Raw genomic sequence first — 24020 nt, 5'->3', positions numbered from 1 at the left:
CTTCATTATGGTTTGTGGAGAGCAGTATCTCTTGCCTTTGTTTTTAATCTGTTTAGCACACAACTTACCCTGTGTTTGCACAGCACTTTGAACAAAGCGTCCCTGTCCTCACCTGGTCCCAGGAGCCATTTGGGACAAACATTTGGCACCGAGGCCCTGCCCACAGATATTTTTTTTCCACGTGTATTTTTGCAATTAAGTTCTAATGTGCAGGTGTGAAACTGTGCTTCTCTCGGGGAGCAAGGGACTGGATGAGAGGGAACGGCCTCAGGTTGCACCAGGGGAGGTTTAGATTGGGAATCAGGGAAAAAAATGTCATGGGAAGGGCTGTAAAGTGTTTAAGCAGGATGCCCAGGGCAGTGGTGGTGTCACCATCCTTGGAAATGTTCAAAAAACACATGGAAGTGGCACTTGGGGATGTGATTTATGGTGAACATGGTGCTGGTTAGACTTGATGATCTTAAAGGCCTTTTCCAACCTGAACATTCCATGATTCTATGAAAATACAGCTGTTCTGGCCCTCCCACAGATCCAATTATTTAGGAAAGCTGTGGATGGGGTTCAAAGGGCAGAGATCAAGGTGCCCCATGGCAGGGGTGGAATGGGATGGGATTTAAGGTCCCTTCCAATCCAAACCATCTCTCCATAATTCACCTGCCCCTCTCCTGCCATCCAGGAGCCCTCCAGATGGAGCTGACTCCCTCTGACCTGAAGAACAATTTCTTAGGAAAAAGGATGGGTTTTGTGTACTGGGAACGATCCAGTCTGGTGGCACTGGCCTTTGGAAAGTCTGAGTTTAATCCTGGCTCGGAGCAGCCTTGGGTGAATCAGCTCAGTTGTGATTTTTAGAGGAGCCAAAGGGAAGTAGACACCCAAAGCCAACCAAAGCTCACATGGGATTTGTGCAACTAAGGCCCTTTAAAAACAGCCTTAAACCTTTTGGCTCGATGTCTGCAGCCATAAAGTGAGGATAATAATCCCTCTTACATCATGGGGAGGCTGCTATGTACATTAATGAGATAATGCTCATAAAGCACTTTGAAGGTGAAAAGTGCTATGCTGGGATAAGCACTGTTATTATATTTTAACTTAAATCTCAGGGTTTCGAGCACAGAACAAAAGCCTGTCCATATTTTAGAGTAGCACTCTATAAAAACATTTGGGAAACGTTTTAATTTACAGAAGTACGGGAGAATAGCCTGGAAGAGTTCTAAATAAAATTTAGCCCACCTATAATTTAATAATAGTCAAACTGATTTTTTTTTAATTTGTAAAAACAATTTACTGCTGGGCCTAGACCCTGAATGCCAAGTTTCAGCCCACAGAGAGGGTTTTTTTTAATGGCTGAGTTATAAACCCTTGAAAAATGCTGACAGCCCCTTTACTAGAGCAGCACTAGCGGGTGCCCTATAATGAACTTTTAAATGACTTGAGATAATATCTGGAAAGCCAAGCCTGAAATATATTTCTGGGTTTGAGCCATTGCCAAGGCAAACACAACACATCATAAGTCATCCTCATGATTCTGAGCGCATAAATTGGAGACACTGCATATAAAACCCAAATATTAGGTATCCTTCATGGCCAAACGTTGTGCTGGTTTGATGTTACAGAGCAGCAACAGCTGTGCAAGGACGAAATGTAGAGCGTTGCGTGGCTCCAAAGAAGAAAAGTGTCTGTATTTCCACAGCTCTGCCTTGACATTGTTAAATAGGAGCCTGCCCAGTCCTAATAAATCCTCCACAATTCTGCTGCTTTTAAGTGGAACCCAGGTGGCTTTCAAAATAAAAGCTCGTCCTGGCCGGCCAAGGAATGTTAATCTGCTCTGTGACCACATGGTTACTCTAGCTTAAATTACCAAAGCCACAGCTCAGAGCAGTTACACCCTCCTGGCTTGCAGGAGGGTTTTGCTGGCCACGGCGAGACCTTTCCCCCCAGCCCCGTGTGTGCTGCATGTTTCTGATTTCACAAGGTGTTCAAAGCACGATGGGGATGCAGGATTAGACCCTGGAAGGGTCATTTTATGAGAAGAGTTGTTGTTTCATTTATCCTTCTCTTTCTGCCCTTCTGATCTTTCGGAATATTCAAAGAAAAGCTAAAATTAAATTTTCTGCTCAAGCCTGAACCAGCTTTAATCCAGGTGCACAAGAAAGGCTGGTGAGCCAAGCTCCTTCCACTACAGATGGGGAACAACACAGTGCTCTGCAAACATCTCCAGACCTTTCCTCAGGCAGCTGTGGGGACACCTTTTCCAGCTGCTGGCCTGGAGAAGTTGTTTCATTCTGGATTTGAAGATTCAAACCTGCACTGCAGCACAGAAAGCAGAACCTGTCCTGGCTGGAGGAGGGCACTGGGACACCAACATTCCAGTGCTTATTGCATTTATGGAATCCTGGAATGGTCTGGGCTGGGAGGGACCTCAACCCTCTCAGCTCATTCCAAACCCTGCCATGGGCAGGGACCCTTCCACTAGACCAGGCTGATCAAGACTCATCCAACCTGGATATGTTTAAAACAAGCCTGGATGTGGCACTGGGGGCCAGGGTTTAGCTGGGGTGCTGGGGCTGGGCTGGACTTGATCTTGAAGGTCTCTTCCAACCCAGAGATTCTGTGAATTCTGTGAACGTGGCCTTGAATTATGTCTGTGAACTGAGAGGTTTGGCAGCTCCCTGGTTCTTTGTCACTGCACACACTGGAAAGATGCCCAGAAGGTCTCAGGGAAAGCTGCATTTTCATTCATTCAGAGCCCTGGATCATCCACGAGTCCAGTGTGGTGCCACACCTGGATGTGCTCCGTACCCGCAAATCTGGCACCGCCACCGAGCCCACTCCACTGGGAATCTTCCACGTGGAATAATTGTCTTTGGAGCAGGTCAACCACACAGAGTCCACCCAGACTGAAGATGCTGGGGGGGCTTGCTGGCTGCTCCATGAAAAGGAAGGAAGCAGCAGGATTTCTGATGGAAGCACGGCCGCACACTTCCCTTGGAAAAAGGATTCCCCATGGATTGCTGGATCTGCCCATCACTCACAGAGGACGACAACTCCCCGTGGGTCTGATCATCAGACCTCGTTATTAAAAGGTTAAAAGGGAAACTCCCACTTGGAATTTCACTTACTTTAAATGAATAAACAAGAGGAATGACTCCCAAGTGGGAGGGAAGAGATGCTGCACTCGAGTCATGACCTGGCAACTCCTGAAGAATATCAGGGTTAAAGAAGTCCAGATAATCACATGGAAATATCCAATGTCTGAGTCTTGGGACAAAGGAAACCTTCTGCTGCCTCAGCCTGCCCAGCTTTACTTCCAGTGTGCTTCCCAGAGATGTGCAGGAGTCAGTTTGGGATGGACATGGAAGTTTAGTCCTGGACTTTCCCTTCCCAGACTCCATCCAGAGGGCTCAGTGCCACCCAGGAAAACTCCCTGACCTCAGCCAGGCAGGGCACAGCTCGAGGCCTGATGGCTTTTCAGATCTCCACGTGTCACTGGGATTCTCAGAATCAATTTTGATATTCTGATAATTGGCAGCTCAGAGATGGCGCTGGGTTTGTGGAGGGAAGCCAGGGTTCCAAAAAATTATCTGGAACTTGAATCCCACAGCTTTTGGGTGGGAACTGGGCAACTCCCTGCCCTCCATGAACTCTTGGATGGCTTTGAGTGTTGCTTCTGCCCCTCCTTTCATCAGACAACTCTGAGCTTTAAGGACAGATGTCTCAGAGGTCACTTTGAGGGGAAATGAAGCTTTTCTTTACTCAGGAACCAGTTTTATAGCCCAAGTAGGAAACCTCTAAACTTTATCACCAAAAAAAAAAAGTGATTTGGAATAGGTAAACAAATGTCCACATCCAGCTATAAAGCCAACTACTGAAAACCATCAAGGGATTTTGTTGTCACTTTAGAAGCTGCTCTGCAGTAAAGAGCCACAAAGAAAAACTCAAGCATTAAAGGGAGGGTGTATGGAAAGGTATGTGCCTCAAGATTAATGCTGTGGAGTCAAAGAAAAGCTGTTATTTCTGACATTTTGACATAGCATCACTTTAGGATCTGGTTCTTATTAGCTCTTTCTGTGCCTTTTAAAGGTCTATTTTTTTTTCGACCAAAAATGTCAGGAAATTTGGAACAGAAACGTACAATAAAACACGTCCCTTGACCCTCTGATCTATCAATCTTTCAAATAAACAAAGATAGCTGGATGAGCCAGGAAAAGGTTATTATATATAGTTACTTTATGTATAATGGTCAATATTCACTGCACACACTCAGATTATATAAAAAATCTGATGTAAGTGCAGCTTTTTGTGGAAGATTTTTGCCTTGAAAGCCCGAAGTTGCTCAGGGTGGTTTCATTTTCAGGCTGTGTTCTGTGACCTTCAAATTTCACACCCTGTATTATTTATAAATGAGACATTCAAGAAACACAAATTCTCAAATAAAAACGTGCACTCCGTCAGTGGAAAAGCAAACAAAAGGAGCTAATGTACTGTGGCTAAAAAAATTTTCAAACAAAGTAGCAGTAATTTACTGCCCTGCTGCTAACGGGACCCCACAAATCGAATCAGAACCCTGAGCCCCAACAGGGGAGCTTGATTTACCCCATATCCCCCAGATAATAAAGGAAAATAGAAAGGTAAATTGTGCATGAATGTGAAAGCTGTAATTCTTCCCCTTTCAGCACACGGATCAAATTCGCATCCAGTGATTTCAAAGGAGAATCTGGAATCTCTGAAGGACTGGGGCCAAAGGCAGGAGGTCTCGACCCACCTGGTTTTCCCCACGTTTGGTTGTGTTTATCTTGTTTGGGATGTAGTTTGCCTAAGAGTCAAATCCTCACTGAGATTTTCCCTCGAAGAACTCCCAGCCAGTCCTTTCCCTGCCTGGGAGGATGTGCCAAGGGGGCAGCTTCAGCCTGGATCTGTCAGTGAGGGTGAGCCAGGGGCTCCGTGGGCAGCCTGGCTGCACCCCTGATGTCCTGTAGACCTTCCACTGCCTGCATTTTCCTCCTGCTGTGCTGGAGCTGGTGTCCAGCCCTTCCAGGGAATGTTCTGCCCACACCAGGATCTCCAGGAAGTTCAGGACATGCAGTCCCAAACACTGCACCTCTCCCATCCCTTGGACCCTCCACACTCATTTTGGGCTGTGCATGCCCAGATCACTGACATGAAGCGATCCTTGATATGCCTTTGAAAGTTAAGGATAAATCCCAGCTGAATCTTCAGCCAAGCTCTCCAGGGAATGTTTGTTCCAGGCGCTGGGAAGTGCTGTGCCCCAAGAGGCTGTGGGGAGCTCAGAGCCTGGGCTTGGGATGGTGGATGTCTGGAAATGGAAATGGTTCCCAAGCTTCATGGCTTTACACTTGTTTGCCAGAGCTGAGAGGCCATGAAAGGAAAAGGAAAACAGGCAAAAATCACAGCAATGGCTTTCTTTGGAAGCTGAAGGACCAAGGAAGAGATCCTGGGAGGAGGAACCAACAAAAGAAGTGAGCCCCAGCTCAGGCACAGGCAGGACACATCCCCGTGCCTCTGGAGGAGGGAATGGGGCACTGGGAGGACCCATCCCAGGGCAGCTGCATCATTCTCTTATCAGCCCTGCAGAATGAACAGCCACTGAAGCTGAATCCCACTCACAGTTAAAATAATATTCCAAAGCTGACTCTTTCCTGGCAAGGACTCCAATATTATCTTTGCCTAAGGATGAAGAGATCCCAAGCAATTCCTCCAGTGGAGCAGATGTAAATAGGCTCCCATTCCAATTCAGGCTTATTTCTTTGTAAATAAACGGACATGGCATGGAAGGAAGAAGGAAAAGCCTCTCCTTCCATGATCTGTTTTGTGGGATAGGAGCAGCTGAATGCAGAGCTCTTCACCTTTCTAAAGAAGGAAAAGGAGATGGGAAACTGGGAGCTTTCCCAGACAAAGAGCTGAGCTGGGCTGGTGGTGAGGGGGGACAGAAGGGAGGCAACGTGCAGGGAAGGAGAAATCCAAGGAGAAATCCCTGTGCAGGAGCACACATGGATGAGGCTGTTCCAGCCTCTTGAAGCAATGAACCACAGTCCCATGGGAGATCTCCTACCTGGGGCTGCTCCAGGCTCCTCCCTGAAAGGGAATCTCAACCAAAACCTTGGGAGTGAAAAGCTCCACATGCTGCCACCATCCCCCTGGAATGGGGCTTTTCCTACCACCACAGCCCCCTTTTTCCCCCCAACTTCACTTATTTCTCCTTATAGAATTAAATATTTATAGGATCATATTTTCATTTCTCTTTCTCCCTCGTGGCATTCCCTCTGCACACCATGGTTTACTAGTAGGGAAAAGAGAGAGAAATACTCATAGCTAAATCTCCCCTGTTTTAAAAGTGATTATTTTTTATTTTTTATGCCCAGTTTGTTTGTTTTTCTAAGGTTTTGGTGAGAAACCACCTCCTCCCTCCCATCAATCGTTGCTTTCAACAGCTCTTCACGGGTGGCTGCGTCTCTTTTAAATTCATTTCCTGCTAAAAAGAATAAACAGGCAACTGTTTAATGCTGTCGATTTAGCTTATTTAATAGAAATTGAAACCTGAATAGGGCTCAGTTGTAAGATAATCACTGCAGAACTCACCCGGCGAGGGAAAGCACCAAATTAAGTCATTATTTCAAAATGCAGAATATTATTATCAAGCTGTTCCTCCTTCCCCAACAGAGGGCACATGCTGGAGGAGGAGATGCTCAGTTCCAAAAGGCAGCAGGTAGAGTTGGAGCCACTTAGAGCAGGCAGGGATTTAATTAGGAAATCTGCTTGGAAACCACTTTCATGTGGTGAACTTAACAGGCTTTAAAATGAGCTTTACTGCAATGCTGGTGTGACCTCCTGGAAGACAAGTGGATTTTGACTCCTTCTCTTGGTTGGAAATGCAAGATGTGGCTGGGGTGTGGACCCATATCTTTGCCCGAGAGCCCCTTAATTTCAAAATTATACCAAAATTATACCAATTCTGGAGGGAGGGTGTTTCCATTCTCCATTTCAAAGGAGGCTCCTGCCTTCCTCAGCAGACACCTGTCTGTTCAAACCAAGACACTCCTTAGGATGCAAAACAAACGGGAAGGGAGCCTCCTTTTCCCCTCGGAGGTTTCCACTGCCCAGCTCAGCGGTGCTGCCCGGGGCTTGGCTCGGTCCAAGCTGCAGTTTCGGGGCTTTGAGGGAAGCAGCACTCCCACATGAAAGCCCAGGTGAGACAAGCCAAAACCTGCCGGGGAAGCCGCCCCTCTGACGAGGCTTTTCGGGCACAGAGCTTTGTTTTAATCCCGTATGTAAATGCGAGTTTGGGCGTGGCAGCTGCCAGCGCTGTGAATGCTAATGAGGCGCAGCAGAGGGGCGGTAATCCCCCAGGAATGCGGGACTCAGCCCCAGCTGCTAATTGCAGCATTCCAGGTGGATTAGAAACCGGGAGCTTCGTTTTACCTGCTCCTGACAATAGCTCCAGCTCAGCAACAGGTGCCGTGGGGGTAACTGAGATGCTTCAATCACACAGTGCTTGGACTCTCCAAAGCCAAAGTTTTGCCTTCTCTGGCACTTCCAAACTTTTGAGTTTTATATTCTAGGCCGCTTAATTATTGCCTGCTTTCTGAAAAACCAAAGAAAGCTGCCTAACAGGGAATAAACATGGAAAGAGAGGAGGTTTAGGTGGGATATCAGGAAGAAATCCTTCCCTGGGAGGCTGGGAGGCAGTGACACAGGTGCCCAGAGCAGCTGTGGCTGCCCGGGATCCCTGGCAGTGCCCAAGGCCAGGCTGGATGGGGCTTGGAGCAGCCTGGGACAGTGGGAGGTGTCCCTGGGGTGGGAATGGATGGGATTGAAGGTCCCTCCCAACCCAAAGCACTCTGTGATTCCATGCTCCTTCCTGGGGGAAGCACCAGCTTCACTTCTCCCACCTTCCCTTCTCAGCTTTGGGATGCTCCCTGAGCACAGCCTTGGATGAATCCCTGCAGTGGGATAGGAACTCCATTCTGCCAACACCTTCCCTCAGCCATGTGCTGGGATTTGGGAATTCTCTCCCTTTCCCACCAGCAAGCACCAGCTCTTTGACTTTCATCTTCCCCACTGTGTCCTGGATCAGCACAAAGTCCTGCTCCCTCCCTGCTGGGAAGGCAGATGTGAAAGGATCAACCCAAAGCACCCAGAATTACATATTCTCCTCATCCTTAAGCACTGAAAACATATTTATGCATAAACATCAAACATTATGAGCACATGTTCAAAAAACCAGTAACAAAACAGAGAAAAACAGTTGGGAAAACCATCTGGGGTGGAATTCCACTGTGGGAAATTTCCATCTCAGCACTAAATGGTTGGCAAATGAAAGGTGGTTGACAAATTGCACAGTCAGGGTGGCTAAGAGCATCCTCAAAGATGCACAGATTTGACTCAGGAGCTGCAGTCACTGCCTTGCATTGAGGGAATCTCAGCAATTTGCCTTAAATTAGCAGTGCTTAATTTACAAAATGAAGGGGAATGATAAATCTCTCGGGTCTTTTACAACATATACCCCTTGGAGAGCTCCAAATTACACCTAATTACAACCTGTAAATGTATTTTGTATTATTAAAGCCTCAAAATTTCGTAATAAAACACATCAGAGCTAACACAGTGCCTGATGCTTGTGAATTTTAAGTTCAAATCCCAAGATCCACCAGAAAAAAGGTGTGACAGAACATCTTCAAATATTTTTGCCCTGTGGAACATTTTCCTGGCACAAGAAACGAGCACAGCAATCTCCAGAAATCACAGAACCACAAGGAATTAAATGTCAAAGGATCCCAAGGCAAATGAGGTTTATCTTGAATAACAACCAACCCCCTTTATTTGCTGATTTGGTCAAGAAAAATGGAGATTTTAAAATCTGATTTCAGGTGGGTTTGGGGTGTTTTTCAGTCTGCTTACCTTTATCTAATTCACTTGAGATGTTCCATGACGACGTGGGCATGAAATCAGCAACAACCGAGGAATTCACTCCTGGAAGGGGAAAAGAGAAAAACCATGAGATGCTGTTAATATATGGATTCTATATCATCAGGAATCAAGTTGCTGTCACAGGAATAAAATGATTTGATGCTCTGTGCTGGCAGGCTGAGCCATCTGGGCAGCAGAAGCAGCCAAGGGGGAAAAGGCAGCGGGCCAGGGCTGGAGTTTGTTTGGCAATGCTGTTCTCTGTGAGTCCTCTGCTAATTAAACAGCTGATGCCTTGTGAGGCTGCCCTGGAACAGAGACTGGGCAGAGCTCCAGAACAAAGCAGGGATTGATTCCAAGGATCTCCTCCATGGATCCACCTCGGGCAGCAGCAGAGCCCAGCCAGGGCTGCCCCCAGGATGAACCCAAATGGCCCCAAAATGCACGAGCGCTGCCGGGGTCTCTCCCTGGGCTCAGCTCTGCTCCATGTGCACATTGCAGTGCAGTGTCCAATCCCACTGCAGCCCCTGCAGTCCCACCCTGCTTGTTTTTCTCTCTGCAGCCCACGGGCTTTGTGCTCCTGGGCTGGGATTGGGATCATTTGTCCTTGGTGCCCAGCTGGAGCAGGAATTGTTTTGTGTCCCTGCTCTGTGCAGAGCTCCCCATCCCCTCATGTGAAGCCCAGCCCCACACACTGAAGCAGCTCAGAGTCTGAAAATAGAAAAGCCAAAACCTGAGGCACCACAGCCAATTTTTGGGATGGTCTTGACCCACCCAAAAATCGCCCCAGGGGTTTTAGAGAGATAGAATGACTCTGCTTTGACACCATCCTTTAGCTTACTCCCAGATTTCTCTTGTAAAACACGGCATGCAAGGATATGCAAAGATGTTCTGCCTTTATTTGATGTGTTGGCAACTCTTCTACTTCATTAAAAATCACAAGGAATTGTAAACACCAGGTTGTACAAACCCTTGAAGCCGTTTGGTTCAGACACGGCCCGTGCCCTCTTTATAAATAAAGCCTGGCTTAAAAGCCCACCTGGCAGCACTGCTCATCCAATGCTCTGCCAAGTATTCCCAGGGCAAACATGGCATTTGAAGGCATTAGAACTCCCCCAGGATCTGCCTGTGCAGATCCCCAGGGCAGAGCCCATTGCTGGGACAGCCCTGGGCAGTGGCACAGCCAGAGGTGGCACCCGATGGCAACAGCTGAGATTTTGCCCACTGGGGATCATCCCTTCTCATTCTCTGCTTTTAATTAACAGCTGAGCTTGTCTAACCCACATTCCCGTATTTTTGGGAAAACATGGCTGAAATTTGCAGGGTTTAAGGAAAACCAAGCAGATCCAGTGGCAGCATTGCTGTCATGGGGGATAGGTGACAAAGAACCAGTGGCCAAACCCTGCCCAGGAGCTGGTGGGTGTCAGGCTGTGCCAGAGGTTGGGATGCTTGGTTCCCGGTCCCTCCTCACCCTTCCAGCTCTCCTGGCCAAGAAATGGGACAAATCCTGTGGGAAACCCCCTTCAAGAGCGGGATCTGCGGTGGCATCACTGGGACCAAAGTGGTTCATCCCTGTGAGCCCAGGCACAGCTGAAACCCACAGACAATGCTCTCCTCAGTCACACACCCACGTCTGGCACTCCACAATGGATTTTCTGTAGCTACTTTGGCTCACCTGGAGTTATTTTAGTGTGAAGAACCCACAAAACAACAGAATTCTGCCAACAGGTAACACACACTGACCAAAATTAAACAGAAAGTACTAACAACACTGTGACCACATGCAGCATTTGTTATTTGAAACTCCAGAACTGACAACACAATGACCACACGCAGTATTTTGGTTTTTAAAACTCCAGAGTGTTCATATCGATGTTTTCTTAACCAGGCTTTGAAAACATGACCGTGAATCTCACAGAGCAGACACCCCTCAGCTCAGCTACAGGAGAAACCACATTAGATGACCAAAGTTTCCTATTTGTGGGAGTTCCGCAGGCTGGTGATTTTCTGATATTCCTCAATTAAAGTTCCAAAGAAGAGCAAAGCATCACTGTGCCCATAACAACCACTTTATTTGATTGAAGGGAGCTCACAGAGCAGCTGCACTGTGGAGGAACAAACCACCCCAAAGCAGAAGAAGAAAACATCCCAGAAAAAAAGGTCCAGGAGTCATCCCTGAATTCCATTTCTACCTACGATGACTCGATTGCTGGGCAGGAAAGTGAGAGTGGTGCCACCTCCCCTTGGAGAAGCTCTGGGATAATTCCAGGTGAGCTCCCAGCCAGCCCTGGGCAGGGATGAGTCAGGGATTTGCTCACAGCAGTTGGGGCACTGGCACAGACTTGCCCACTGGCTGTCACCTCCTCAAAATCTGCCTAATATGAGGTCACAGAATCACGGGATTACCGAGGTTGGAAAAGCCCTCCAAGGTCATCAGTTCCAAGTCCCCACCTTGTCACCAGCCCTGACATCCTCGTTCCTTGGACCCCTCCAGGGATGGGAACTCCAGCCCCTTCCTGACCACCCCTTCCATGAGGAAATTCCTCCTGGTGTCCAACCTGACCCTTCCCTGGCACAGCTTCTTCTTGTTCTGTCAATATTGCAACTGAATTTTGAATGTGGAGTTTAAAAACTAATTCTTACTTCTTGAGACTTCCCCAGTGCCCAGCTTCACCTTGAACAATTAGATTTGTTTGGAAGAAGTCAGCCTGAGAAATGTGAACAGAAGACAGAGCCATTATCCTGTTAAGGTTTTATTTATCCATGGAATAATTCCAGATGAATGATGACTCTTCTTAACACTGGCAAGATAATTATCTGTTCCAACCTATGAAGAAACATTGGGTTTAAGTTAATGAGAAGTCACAACAGGCTGTGGAAAGCCAAGTAAAGTGTATTCAAACACACTTCCCACAGAGAAATTGGCCAAGATCTGATTTTATCAGTGTATTGCACAAGTGTGGAGTGAATTTCACACGTCAGGCCTTGTAAAGCCTTTGAGATTAAATAAACTTCAGTAAGGCTGTACCTGCATTTGTAAGATGAACTGGAGACTGTAAGTCAAAGAAAGAAGATAACTGAGATGACATCAAGGCCAGAAATAATTGAAGATTTGAATGGGGAATAAATGTGTTGTACAGAAAATGGAGAGAGCAAAGTAAGTCTGGAAGTGAGGATATCCTGCTTGCCAGACTCCAGAGCACCAGGGATGGGTGGAAGCTGAGGAGGAATGGACACATCCAGTGGAAGCATGGCCTGGGTGGACCTTCTTTTGGGGCAGAGGTGGAAACCCCACCCTTTTAAGGTGCAAAAAAAGTCCTGTTAAAACATGCAAACAAAACATCCAAAGTGTCTTCTTCATGGACATCCTTTGTATTATCTAACCTGATGCTATACCACATTGACACAATTATTTCTATAATCAGGAGTAATTTCTTTTTTCTGATAGAAAAATGAGTGCGATTGCAATTCAGACCTCACTGCAGGGTACCCAAAACAGCAAAAAGAAGAAGGAGGTGTTTGGAGAAGGAGTTAGAAGTCTGAACAATAAGATAAACTATTCAGAATTCCTGTTTAACATAAGAAAAAGTTTTCCATTTGCGAGCCTCTCGCTGAATCTGAGCAGAAAGCTTTCCCAAGTGAGCTTTGTTATCCCGTGAAGGAATTTGCCTAAGGAAGTGATAAAAGCCCAATTTCCCGAGACATTAAAAACAAGATTGGGCAAGACAGGACTGCAGACACCAACGGGGAGTTATCCCACGCTGGCAGCAGGGTCAGGGCAGGACAACTTCACAGGGGATTTAGGCACAGCTCTCTTTGGCCAAATCACCCATGAACATTTTATAGCTGCAGATGTACCAGAAACATCAATCCCCTCTTAAAAAGGGGAATAAAATCACCAGCAAACAAACTCCTCAGCTCTCCCACTTGGGCAGAACTTCAGGAAAACAGGAATGGCAGATAAAGTTATAGAGACTTAGAGAAGAGCTAATTATCCTAAGTGCTCGGTATTTTTTGCTTTTCTGCACATTCCAGACCAACACTTCATCTTTCCCTCTGTCTGGTTCCTACCTGGCTGATCCCTTCCAGGATCTTCCCACAGATCTGCCTCCTGGCTGTTTTGCCTCTCAGTCCTATCTCCCTCATCTGCCTTTTCTGCCTTTTGCATTCTCTGTTCCCCGACCCTTTGTGAGCTCCCCACACGTTTCCATCTGATCTCCCCAGATATTCCATTTTGCAATCTTTCCAGCCTCTTCACAGCCCACCCCGGAGCTGCTGAAGGAAATTTAGACAGGCTGCAATGGATACAACCCATTATTTACTAATTTTCTTGTCTGTTTAAATGCTGAAATTTCTATCATCTATCTCAAATTTTGCTTATACCTTTAACATGTGGAAGGATTTTCAGGACATCAGTTCCTCTCTGCCTGCATTAGAATTCCCCTCTTTCCAAAGGAGGTGGGAATTGTGAATACTTCAATCAGATGAGTGAGGGAAAAGTGCAAGGAGATGGGGAATGGTTGAGCATTTCTGCTCTTTGAGCAAGGCAGGTGTCTCTCAGAGAGAATCTACTGCCTGTGATAGCACAGGTCAAACCTATGGATACTAATCCTCATCCCACAGGACAAACCTTCCATGGATTATTTAAAAAAACAGTCCCTGTTAAAATATGTCCTGCAAGATGCCTCCACCTTCCATGCTCAGGCGAAGCTGCTATTTTGAACATTTTGGACACCAAGAGCCTACAATTGTACCCCATAAAATCTGCCCCAGAGCAGACCTGATGGGGCTGTCCCTGGTGAGGAGGGTGAAATGCTGCACCATGGCATTTCCCCAGCCAGCTGTGCTCCACCTGCTGATTCCATGGCTGGGAAAGCAAAGGGAAAGCTGCTTCTGCCAAAACCTTGCCTGGGCAGACCCAAGGGTAAGAGTTTACAGAATCCCAGAGGTTGGAAAAGACTTGGAACTCCTCTGAGTGCCCAGTGCCCACCTTGTCCCCAGCCCAGAGCTCTGAGTGCCACCTCCAGGACCTCCTTGGACACCTCCAGGGATGGGCACTCCAAACCTCCCTGGGCAGCCCCTTCCAGTCCTGAGCACCCTTTCCATGGGGAAATTCTTTCCAATACCCAACCTGGCCCTCCCCTGGCACAGCTTGAGGCCGTTCTGCATCCTGTCCTGTCCCCTCCTGTCAGGAGCTGTGCAGATCCTGAAGGTCCCTCCTGAGGCTCCTTTTCTCCAGGCTGAGAAAGCTCCCCCAGCTCCCTCAGCTGCTCCTCACAGGATTTAAATGATTCCTCCAGACTTCCAAACTGTCATCACCGTGTCCAAAATGCATCTTCTGCTGGTGAAGGACCCTCTGGAGCTCTCCAGGCTGCTCCATGCAGAGATTAATTTGTGGGGTGCCAGTAATCATCAAATGGTTAATTTTGTTCCAGCTCTTAAAATGTGAAACTCCTGCTCATCTACCTGTTCTTTATCCACAGTGTTATCATTATTGATAGCCCTGGGCAGGTTAATAATTGGCATTAGATAGGGAAATTTTCAACACCAGTGAACAATTCAGGCTCTGTGGATGTCAAATCCACGAGACATTCATTTCCAGCTTCAAAAGGGAGACGTGCAGCGGGATGATTTCATTTAGTGCAGGACTGGAAATTGTTAGGAACTTCATTTATATCCCACCTCTTCCATCTATCAGAGCACCTCAGCACTGCTACTGGCACTGTCATCAGCAGGACCTCTCTGCCTGGGAGTCTTTCTAAACCTTCCACTCTCCAGGGCTGGAGAAAAAGGCAAGGATTAACCCGTTTGGGATGCACCATCAGGAAGAATCCCAGTGCCCTATCTATGGTTTCAGGGCAGGGAGCCAAAGTGTTCCATGCACCTGAGGCTGTAGGAGCCCAGGGCACCAGGAATATTTCTGTGTCTGCTCTGGGGTGCCCTGACCCCCAGGGGAGCTCTGACTTTGACCCCCACATGAGCCCTGAGCCTTCCCCCTTCCTGCAGATCTGCTCTCTCCCATGAGGATATTCCAGCTGTTGGCCCAGAGGGGAGCAGTCACTGGGGGTTCCAATAAAACCCACCCCAAAAGGCTACTGGGGAGATTAAAAACTCCTTCTCAAAAACGTAATTCTTAAGGTTTGTTCTTGAATCTCAAAGTCATCAGAAAATGATGTGATTGCTACATCTCAGTCTCTGCAAACTCTTCAAATACCTTCAGATGTTTTGGCAGCAGCCTGGTGCCTTCCTCAAGTCAGTATTTTTAGTAACTTGATCTTTGGCTAAGGTCATATCAGTTAAAAATTGTTTTCTTCCGCGGGATTGGAGCCATCTCTTGGAAGAAGAGGTTTTTAAGAGGCCCATTTTATATGCTAATACCTTAATCCTAAATTTCTAATTACCGCCCGACAATTCCTTTTGATTGCAGCTATTAATTACAGATTATCATTAATGTTAGATGGATTTAGAAGTCACTGTGGAATCTGGGTGCACTTTACATGACTCCAAATTGGGTCGTTAACAGTTCCACTTAAGAAGAGCAAAACACTGCGCCCTGGAGCAAGCCACAGCTTTAATGACAGGGAGTGAAGAAAAGAAATGGCCACTTGGCCGAGGGCCAGCACTTCAGAGCTCACAGTCGAGCCTTTGTGCCTCTGAGCTGGAGAAATGTGGCCACGGTGGCTCTCCAGGGCACTTCAGGCAGACCTGGAGCGCATTCCTGGGGTGGCACCGCTCAGGTGGAGCCGGAGCCACCCTGCACTGCACGAACTCACAGAATCCCCGGGTTTTTCCAGGAATTAATATTTGAACTCTGCTCAGTCTGAAATAGGAGGGATGTGGAAGATGTTGGAGGAGCGTGGTGTTTTCATGCCCGTCAAAAAGAGGTTTTAATGGATATGGATCCAGAGTGTGGTGGATCCTTGGTAGTTGTAACGCTGGAAGAGGACACAGCAGAGCCCTAGATTGAACTCCCTAGTCAGGCAAGTTTACAAATGCTGGGAATTTGCATAATAAATGCAAATTTCCCATCTCTCCAAACCTACCTGGATTTTTTTCCATGCCCTGAGCTTTTCTGAGCATCTCAGACTGGCAGAGAGAGAGAGGAGAAAGTGGAAATGGGAGGCACCCAAAGCAAACTGCAAGAGAAGGAAGAAAAAGCTGACAAAAGCAGGAAGAACTTACTGGATGGGGCTCGTCCAGAGGTGGGTGTGACAAGAACAGAGGAGTCACAAAAACCCATCAGAATATCACGAGGGAATGGGAAAGGAGAAGGATGTCCTGGGGCACCGTTAAGTGAAGATTCTGCAGTGCCAGGAATGGTGAGGAAGAGCCCAGGGAGGGATGGAAGGAGCATTGGGAGGCAACACCGAGGCACAGCAACACCTGGGCTGTCTGAGGTGAAGAACATTTCCCTCCCAAAATTCTGGAGCCTGAAAAGTGCAGAGATCCCTCCAGAGCCTCCCTTGCAAAGCTGCTGTGATCGATGAGTAATGCCATGGTTGACTCTCACAATTAAAAGGCAAATATCATGTACACATGGAGAAATTTTAAGGACTTTTTATATATGGGAGAAGTTTTATAGATTTATTGCTATGTTTCCCCCCCCCTTGTGTAGTTATCAGGGGATGGCCTGGGTTTGGGACATTTGGGAGGGTCGGTTTGTCACTATGGCAACAGCTGACCTCCAATCAAGATTTAAGGATGTGATCTCCACCACTGGACTGCAAAGAAGGAGTCCATGGACAGCATTTTGGGAGGGGATAAAGGGTTAAAAGGCAAAACTTCCTTTGTGGGTAAGGACATGGTGGGAAAAATCCTCTGCTCCCAGCACTGTAATATTTTTTTTATTCAGTCTTCTGTTGTATTTTTGATAAGGGTTTAATAAACCTTTTACATTTTTCGAAAGTGAGTATGGTTTCTCACACCTACACATCCCTGTGACTCCAAGCGATCCACAGCCCCCATTTACTTAGGGAATGTGCTTTCCAATGCCATGCACAGGCAGCCTGGCACAGGCTCCCCTGTATTTCCCTCCCCACCAGCAGAACGTGCGCTCGGGACAGACGTGTTCGGAGACGAGGATGAAGTGGCTGGACAGGGCTGCACCTGCTGCCTTGTCCCTGGCTTCCATCAGTGCCACTGCACTAAATCCACCCACAAAGGCTCGAAAGAAGGCAAAGGCAGCCAAGCCCAGGGAGGGCAAACAAGAAATCGTTTACATCCCCCATAAATCGCGGCACGCCGTAACTCCTCGCGCCTCAGCGCTCGGGGGCCGCGGCCGACTGCAGAGGACGAGGAGACCAGCAAGCCACAATTAAACCCTTATAACTTGTGCAGAAAATTACAGCAGAAGGCTGCCACGTGCAAATCCACGATGGCTTTTTCGAGCCCGATAATTATTTTTGTTGCAGCGACGAAAAACGGGGCCCGTGTCAGCTGATGAATTAATGGGAGGGCCTGAAACAATTACTCCTTAAATCCACAGCAGCCTGCCCAGTGTAAACACGCTGCCTTTTCTTGCAGATCCTCGTGGTACGAGGCAGACGTTGCCCCATGACTTATTGGCTGCCCGTGATGGAGCAGTAAATGCTGCCTGTTTGATGGCTGCAGCCTCCTGCCTCAGATTTTACATGGCTCGGTGGTGATTAATGCACAAACTGCCAACTGCAGCCAGAGGCTGAAAGACAAGGCCACACTGTGAAACCTATGCTAATAGAGCACAATTTATATAAAAAAGGGGGGAATGTAAATATTTAACTGATGCCAGAGCTGGATGCTTTGGCCAAGCTGGGACTGAGCTACATTGATTGTTCAGGAGGAGCTTACACCCTAAAACCCACACAGGCCTGATCCCAGACAGGCTCGGAAGGTGGATTTTAAACTTCATTTCTTCTGCTAAAAGACTGTTTTCTTAAATTTTGCTTCGAGTCGAGCAGATGCCACTTGTAAGAGCTGTTCTGTGGAGAGCTGGGCCCAGCTCAGGGCTCCTTGGGAGCTTGACCCACATCCCCCAGAGACCAAGACCAAACCAAGGCCCTCCAGCTAATTAGTGTTTATTAGCAGCCTCCAGAGAGGGCAGGGGCTCTGGGAGGTGGAGACTGAACTCCCTTCCCAAGGCTCTGGGTTGGGTTTCAATCACAGGCTGTCCTTGTCCTGCCCCTTGTCCTGCCCTCCTGGCACTTCTGATCCAGGCTGTCCTCACACAGCCAACAAAAGCAATTATGCAGGTAATTAGTCTGCACAAAAGGTTTACATCAATGCTCCAGAGGTTTCCTTTTAATCCCTTCATTGGTGGAAGGTGTGAATTGATTTAGCCACAGTTACAACTTATTTACTGTAAGAAAGTTTTCTAAATCCAAGGTTCAGCAGGATCTTGTGGATCCAGGTACTCACTAACATCAGGAAAAATTAAATCCAAACTTAACCAAATTCATTTTCACTGCTGCTTTTGGGGGGGATCCTGAGTTTCATCAGTGGCTGAAGCATCCTGCACTGCATTCCCCATGATTTCCAAGGATGTTCCAGGGAATCCCATCCCGGGCATGCAGAGCTCAGCACTGCCAGGCCCATGCTGGCAGCCTAACAACAGCCACCAACGGTTTGACAAAATCAATCTCCTGAATCCTTCTTCATTCCCAATGCTCAGCCAGGGCTGGTTTTGTCAGTGCAAAAGAGCCACTTCTAAAAAACACAATTAAGACGTCGCGAGCCTTCACCTTAATTGCACCCAGCAGCACAAACATCTGTGGGCTTCGTGACCCCGAAATGGCTTTGCCACAAAAACCCAGCCCACAGTCTCTAAAAGTTAATAGCCTGTACAATGGAAAATCAACAGGAGCAGGGCAGAGGCGGCTTGCTCAGCCCCGAGTGCTCCAGCAGCCGCGGAAGCCTCACGGAAGGATAAACCACTGATGATTTTTTTATTAGCTCGACAAACAAGAAGCTCAGCATTTGGTGTAGTGCTACTGCAGAGCCACAGGGATTAGGTTTCAAAGCCGTGGCAACTGCCATGCTTTAAGGAACTCGTTAGGCTGGAAATGGATATAGGCTCCCTCTGGAAAGGCAAGGCAATCCAAATAAACACGCTGAGCACAGCAGCACGTCCAGATGAACTTCCAGGGGACCCCCTGCTCCTTCCCCAGGAGCAAAGCCCACAGCAGTGCCAGGGTTTGGGAAATTCCAGGGGAACTTCCAGGAGAAAAGCCCACAGAAGCATCAGGGTTTAGGAAATTCAAGGGGACCCCCTGTTCTCTCTCCCAGGAGCAAAGCCCAGAGCAGTGCCAGGGTTTGGGAAATTCCAGGGGACCCCCTGTTCTCTCCCTGAGGAGCAAAGCCCAGAGCAGTGCCAGGATTTAGGAAATTCCAGGGGACCCCCTGTTCTCTCTCCCAGGAGCAAAGCCCACAGCAGTTCCAGGGTTTATGGGTTCCAGGGGTCCCCCTGTTTTCTCCCTGAGGAGAAAATCCCAGAGCAGTGCCAGGATGATGAAGTTCCAGGGGGTCCCCTGTTCCTTTTCCAGGACCAAAGCCCACGGCAGCACCAGGGATTTCCCATCCTGGCTCTCCAGGAGAAGGAGAGCAGGCATCCCAAGCTCAGCAGGTGATCAGAGGCAGCGGCTGCCAAAGCCTGGCCTAGGGATGGTGCTGAGCTCAAATGCTCACACACTCATTTCAGGGCTCCATTTCACTGCTGCTTCATTGCCATCCCCAGCTCTGGGGAAATCCAGGAGGATTTTTATGGACTATTTAGAGGGCAAGGAAAACACAGCTTCTCCTTGAAGGCTCTGGAGCAAACATGACACCGGGAATTGGAGATGGAGGAGTTCTCCCTCATTTCGTAGGGAATATTTACAGCCTGCTCCCCCAGCTTTTCTCCACTCATCTGTAACGAGTTCCCAAAGCACTCCTTGTGGTCAAGCCAGATTTTTGTGCTGTTTGGCTTTTAAAGTTTCCCAAAGTTCATTCCCAGGTCTTTTCCCCACGCTGCCAGGAGCTTCGGCCTCTGATTTGCCCCGCTCACCATCGTGTGCAAAACCCCATTTTACCAAAACAGAAAATCCTGATGGATAAAGGGTGGAGACAGACCTTTCCCAAGTGCAATTCTGATCTTTGGAGGGAGGATTTTTGGGAGGATTCCAGCCTGAGAGATACAGAGCACTGATTGCACAAAGTCTAAACACTCCATCAGTGATAGGAGAAATATGTTGGAAATATGCATTTTTTTTTATTCTGGCAATTCCCTTATCATGCTCAGGATTCTGGTCAAATATCACAATCTAACACCTGTTTAATTTAAATTAAAGTGCTGAAGTAACCAAACTCCTTCCCCTGTGGCATTAAAAGACTAAAATCTTTCCACTGTTCAACACATGGATGTTCGAGGAATACTTGAACCTAATCCAGATTTTACTGAGATACTTAGAAAATCCAGCATCAGTTAATGATTTTGGACGCTGTTTCAGGTTTGTGCATGTCTTTAATCCTCCTGAAGCACAGCACTGCCAAGTTGTGTATTTTGTCACCCAAATTCCCAAATTAATTACCTCTGACAGGGGGTTTGTGTGCTGCTGTTACCCACAGTGTTTTAGAAGGCCAGGGACAGCAGATCAGAGCATTACAACAATCTTTTCAAAAACTAGCTGTTAAAGACTCAGGAAGGGCATGAGAGAAGAGATTTAAACTGAAAGAGAGCAGCTTTAGAGTAAAAATTAGGGAGAAATTGTCACCTATAAGGGTGGTGAGGTCCTGGCATGGTTTTCCCAAAGCAGCTGTGGCTGCCCTTGGATCCCTAGTTGGAGCAACCTGGGGCAGGGGAAGTGGAATAATGAAAAAATCAGAGAATCCCAAAGAGATTTGGGTTGAAAGAGGCCTTAAAGTTCATCCTGTTCCACCCCCTGCCATGGGCAGGAACACCTTCCACCACCCCAGTTTGCTCCAAGCCCCAGTGTCCAACCTGGCCTGGGGCACTTCCAGGGATGAGGAATCCACAACCTGTCAGAAATATTCTCAATTTATGCCAAAGGCAGGGTGAAAAATACCTGCAGTAGGAGCCATATCCACAAAAAGATGTGTTTAAACCAAGACTGGATTCCACAGGGAGGAATATCCCGGGTAAAGGGATCAAATGATTCCTGCCACATCCAGGGCCACTGGGATGGTGCAAAGGCAGACAAACTGCAAATCCCAATCATGCAAAAGTGTCTTTTTTCACCACATTTCTCAGCACATGGGCTCTTGTTTGGAATGCCTGGGCAGGGCCTGCTGAAGGTGGGAATTCTTGGGAGATGTGGTTCCCTCCAAACCACGAGCAAATCGTGCCCTGTCATTTTGGTTTCCTGGCATTACTGCCTTGGAGCTTTGGGAGCATTTGATCCCTACCCAAACACGCTCCCACAGGCACTGCTCACAAAGCTGAGCAGAGCCAGCTTTGGGGCTGGGATACAGAACCTGGGATGCTGTCACATCCCAAACTTCTCACCATTGTTCACTCAGAGGCATTTCCTGTGCCCAGAAGCTCTGACTGCTAATAAAGTGCCTTTCAATTATGTGACTGATGCAGAGAGTGTGGAGATTTTTGCTATCACAGCTTTGCTGCTGCTTCTTCAAGCTAAAATTCATTAGAAAAAAAAAGGAGTTATTGCACCAACTTTGTCCAGATCTACCTGAGCCCTCCAAAGACATGGAGCTTTAGTCACCTGCAGTGTCATATCCAAAGCAATAAATGTAATTGTTAGTTATTGTCAGCAGTGAGCAGAACCGCTGCTATGCCCTTCCAGGATGGAATTAATTATTAAACATATTTGAGCACTTTTATACTAATGTAAAGATGAGCACAGGGGTGTAAATGAGGGGTAATTTTTGCAGTGGGGTGTGTGAATCCAAGAGACCAATCTGGAAATAAGTGACATGAGCTGACAGAGCTGCTGTCAGCAAGTCCAGTCCCCTGTGACCCCTGAACATTGCCCTTCCCAATTTTACCCTCCAAGAAAGAACCCAAACTCCTCTGAACATGGTGCTGTGTTTAAACAGGCTTTGAGAAATGCAATCAGAGATATCCTGCCCACTTTGTATCAATCAGCCACTGTCCCTGCATGCCATCATCCCTGACTGTGCCAGGACAGAGAGCCTGATCTCAGCTCTGTGGATCAAACACCGAGCTGCAGACACTGCAGTCCTGGCGACTCGGCTTGTATTTATGGAAAGCAGTGCAGGTGGGTTTACATTTCAAATAAATAAACTCAAAAATACTTCAGAACCCCTGGAAGTCAGCAGAGAGCAGCGTGGTGGGACTGGCTTCTCACGTACTGGGTTCAGAAGAAAGTCCCAGCGGTCCCCAGTGTCACTGTGATGGGAAAGAGCCAGGCTGGACAGAGGCCAGGAGATTCCCTGCCCTGAGTGATTAAACTTGGAGCAAAACCAACAGACAGCCAGAGAAAAAAGGAATTTTCCCAGGGACATGTTTGATTTGAGCAGAGATTTCTCCTCAGCAATTAACTCTTAACAACAAATTAACATTTGTGTGTCCCCTGCCCTGACTGCAGCCCCTGGAAAGGAGTGCCTGGTGGCACTGGCATCAAGCAGACATCCAGGAATGTGCTGGAATTATCACTTGAGATGCTGCTGCCTTTATTCTGTTTCGAGTCAAACAGAACTCCAGGACAGCAGTGTGGTTTTTCAAGAGGCACTTGGGCTCGCTGCCGCTCCCATTGAAGCTTCCAGAAAAGCTGCCACTGAATTAGGAAATGCTGAGCACTTCTGAGAGCTGCACAAGTGCAGAGAAGTGCCTTACAAAGCCATTAGCTCACCACTGCTCTACAAGCTACAAGCAAGGAAAATAAAGGCAGCAAAGGAAAAGCAAAGAAAGGCACAGAAATGTTTGAAAGCCCTTCCAAGCCATCACAGGCTGACAGCCTGCAGCCCCTTTCATCTGCTGCAGGCCACTTCAGCAGGCTCCAGGATTTAATTAAATGGAATGTTTATTTACACAGCTCAGGAGAGGGGCTCGGCAGCCACCAGAGCCACCTCACTGAGCTTTGTGGACTGAAAGAGCGGGGAGTTTGGCAGCCTGGGACATAAAATAAGGCCAGGATTGATGGAATTCAGAGAGATCTGGGCTGGAGGTGTGGGCAGGAACCACAGCTTTGACTGACTCTTGGTTGGGAATCTGCTGGGACATCAAGAACCTCCTGCTGTGGCCTGAGAGACACAAAAGGACCACGAGAACAAAACCCACTGAGCCAGGGCACGAGGCAGAGGGGCTGGCCCTGATCCCACTGAGGGGTTTGTTTTGTTGAAAAAGGTCAGGATAAAAAAAAAAAAGAGAGAGAGAGAAAGCTAATCCTTGAAAAATAATCTTCCAAATAAACAGAGCAGCCTATGGAGAAGGGATCAGCAGAGAGTTTGGAGGGAACACCAGAGCCAGCCTGAGAATGATCCTTTCTTTAACAACGTGGGACCTTCCACCTTAATTCTTTCTTTATTAATCATTGACTTTCTGTCTTTGAAGGTGATAAAAGTGGCAAACACCCCCAGAAATAAAGGAAAATGGAGATGAGACCCAGAGCAAAATGGTAATTTTAGCAAAATATCTGCCCATCATCTGTGTGAGGAGCTGTGACCCTGGTTTTGTGTCAGCAGTTCTCACATGAAGGAAAGTTCACCTTAAAATATCCTTGCACAGCCCCACAATCTCCTGATGTCTGACTGCACAACCACGTACTAACACAAGCTTTTGGGAACATGCATTTTAAATCCTGGGAGGGCAAATCAGTGTTTCCATCTTGCTTTGCTACTGCACATTTCCACACGTTCAGAAACACAAAGAATCAGCACAAAAATGGGAACTGCAGGTAAGTCACACAGAGAGAGGGGGAAAACCCAGCTAAAACAGGTCCAAAATTGGAGTGATAACTGCAGAGCTAAACAAAAATAAAAGATTTAGTTGAAGATGAGAAGAGAAAAACCAACCTGCAAACCAGATTATGCAACTTTTGTGCCAAATGCCTCATTTTGGAATTAAACCAGCCCTGACTGCTGAAAACCCTGCACGGTCCAAGCCCCAAGTGAGCTCCAGAGATATCTGGCACCCTGATTCCCCAGCA

The 24020-nt window shown here is 47.5% G+C and overlaps 1 protein-coding gene across 1 annotated transcript in view; it reads right to left on the bottom strand.

The window, feature by feature from the left end:
• Positions 1 to 24020, bottom strand: part of ROR1 (receptor tyrosine kinase like orphan receptor 1) — a 143383-nt gene that overhangs the window by 36192 nt on the left and 83171 nt on the right. The window contains exon 2 of the mRNA XM_039711685.1: positions 8917 to 8988. Coding sequence (XP_039567619.1) covers positions 8917 to 8988 — 72 coding nt within the window. The remainder of the gene's footprint in view (positions 1 to 8916; positions 8989 to 24020) is intronic.

The sequence above is a fragment of the Passer montanus genome, unplaced genomic scaffold (genome assembly GCF_014805655.1).
Source record: "Passer montanus isolate IOZ18808 unplaced genomic scaffold, ASM1480565v1 scaffold25, whole genome shotgun sequence".
In the NCBI taxonomy this organism is placed as follows: Eukaryota; Metazoa; Chordata; class Aves; order Passeriformes; family Passeridae; genus Passer; species Passer montanus.
Note: the sequence above shows the minus strand (reverse complement) of the source record. Positions and strands in the feature narration are given on the sequence as shown.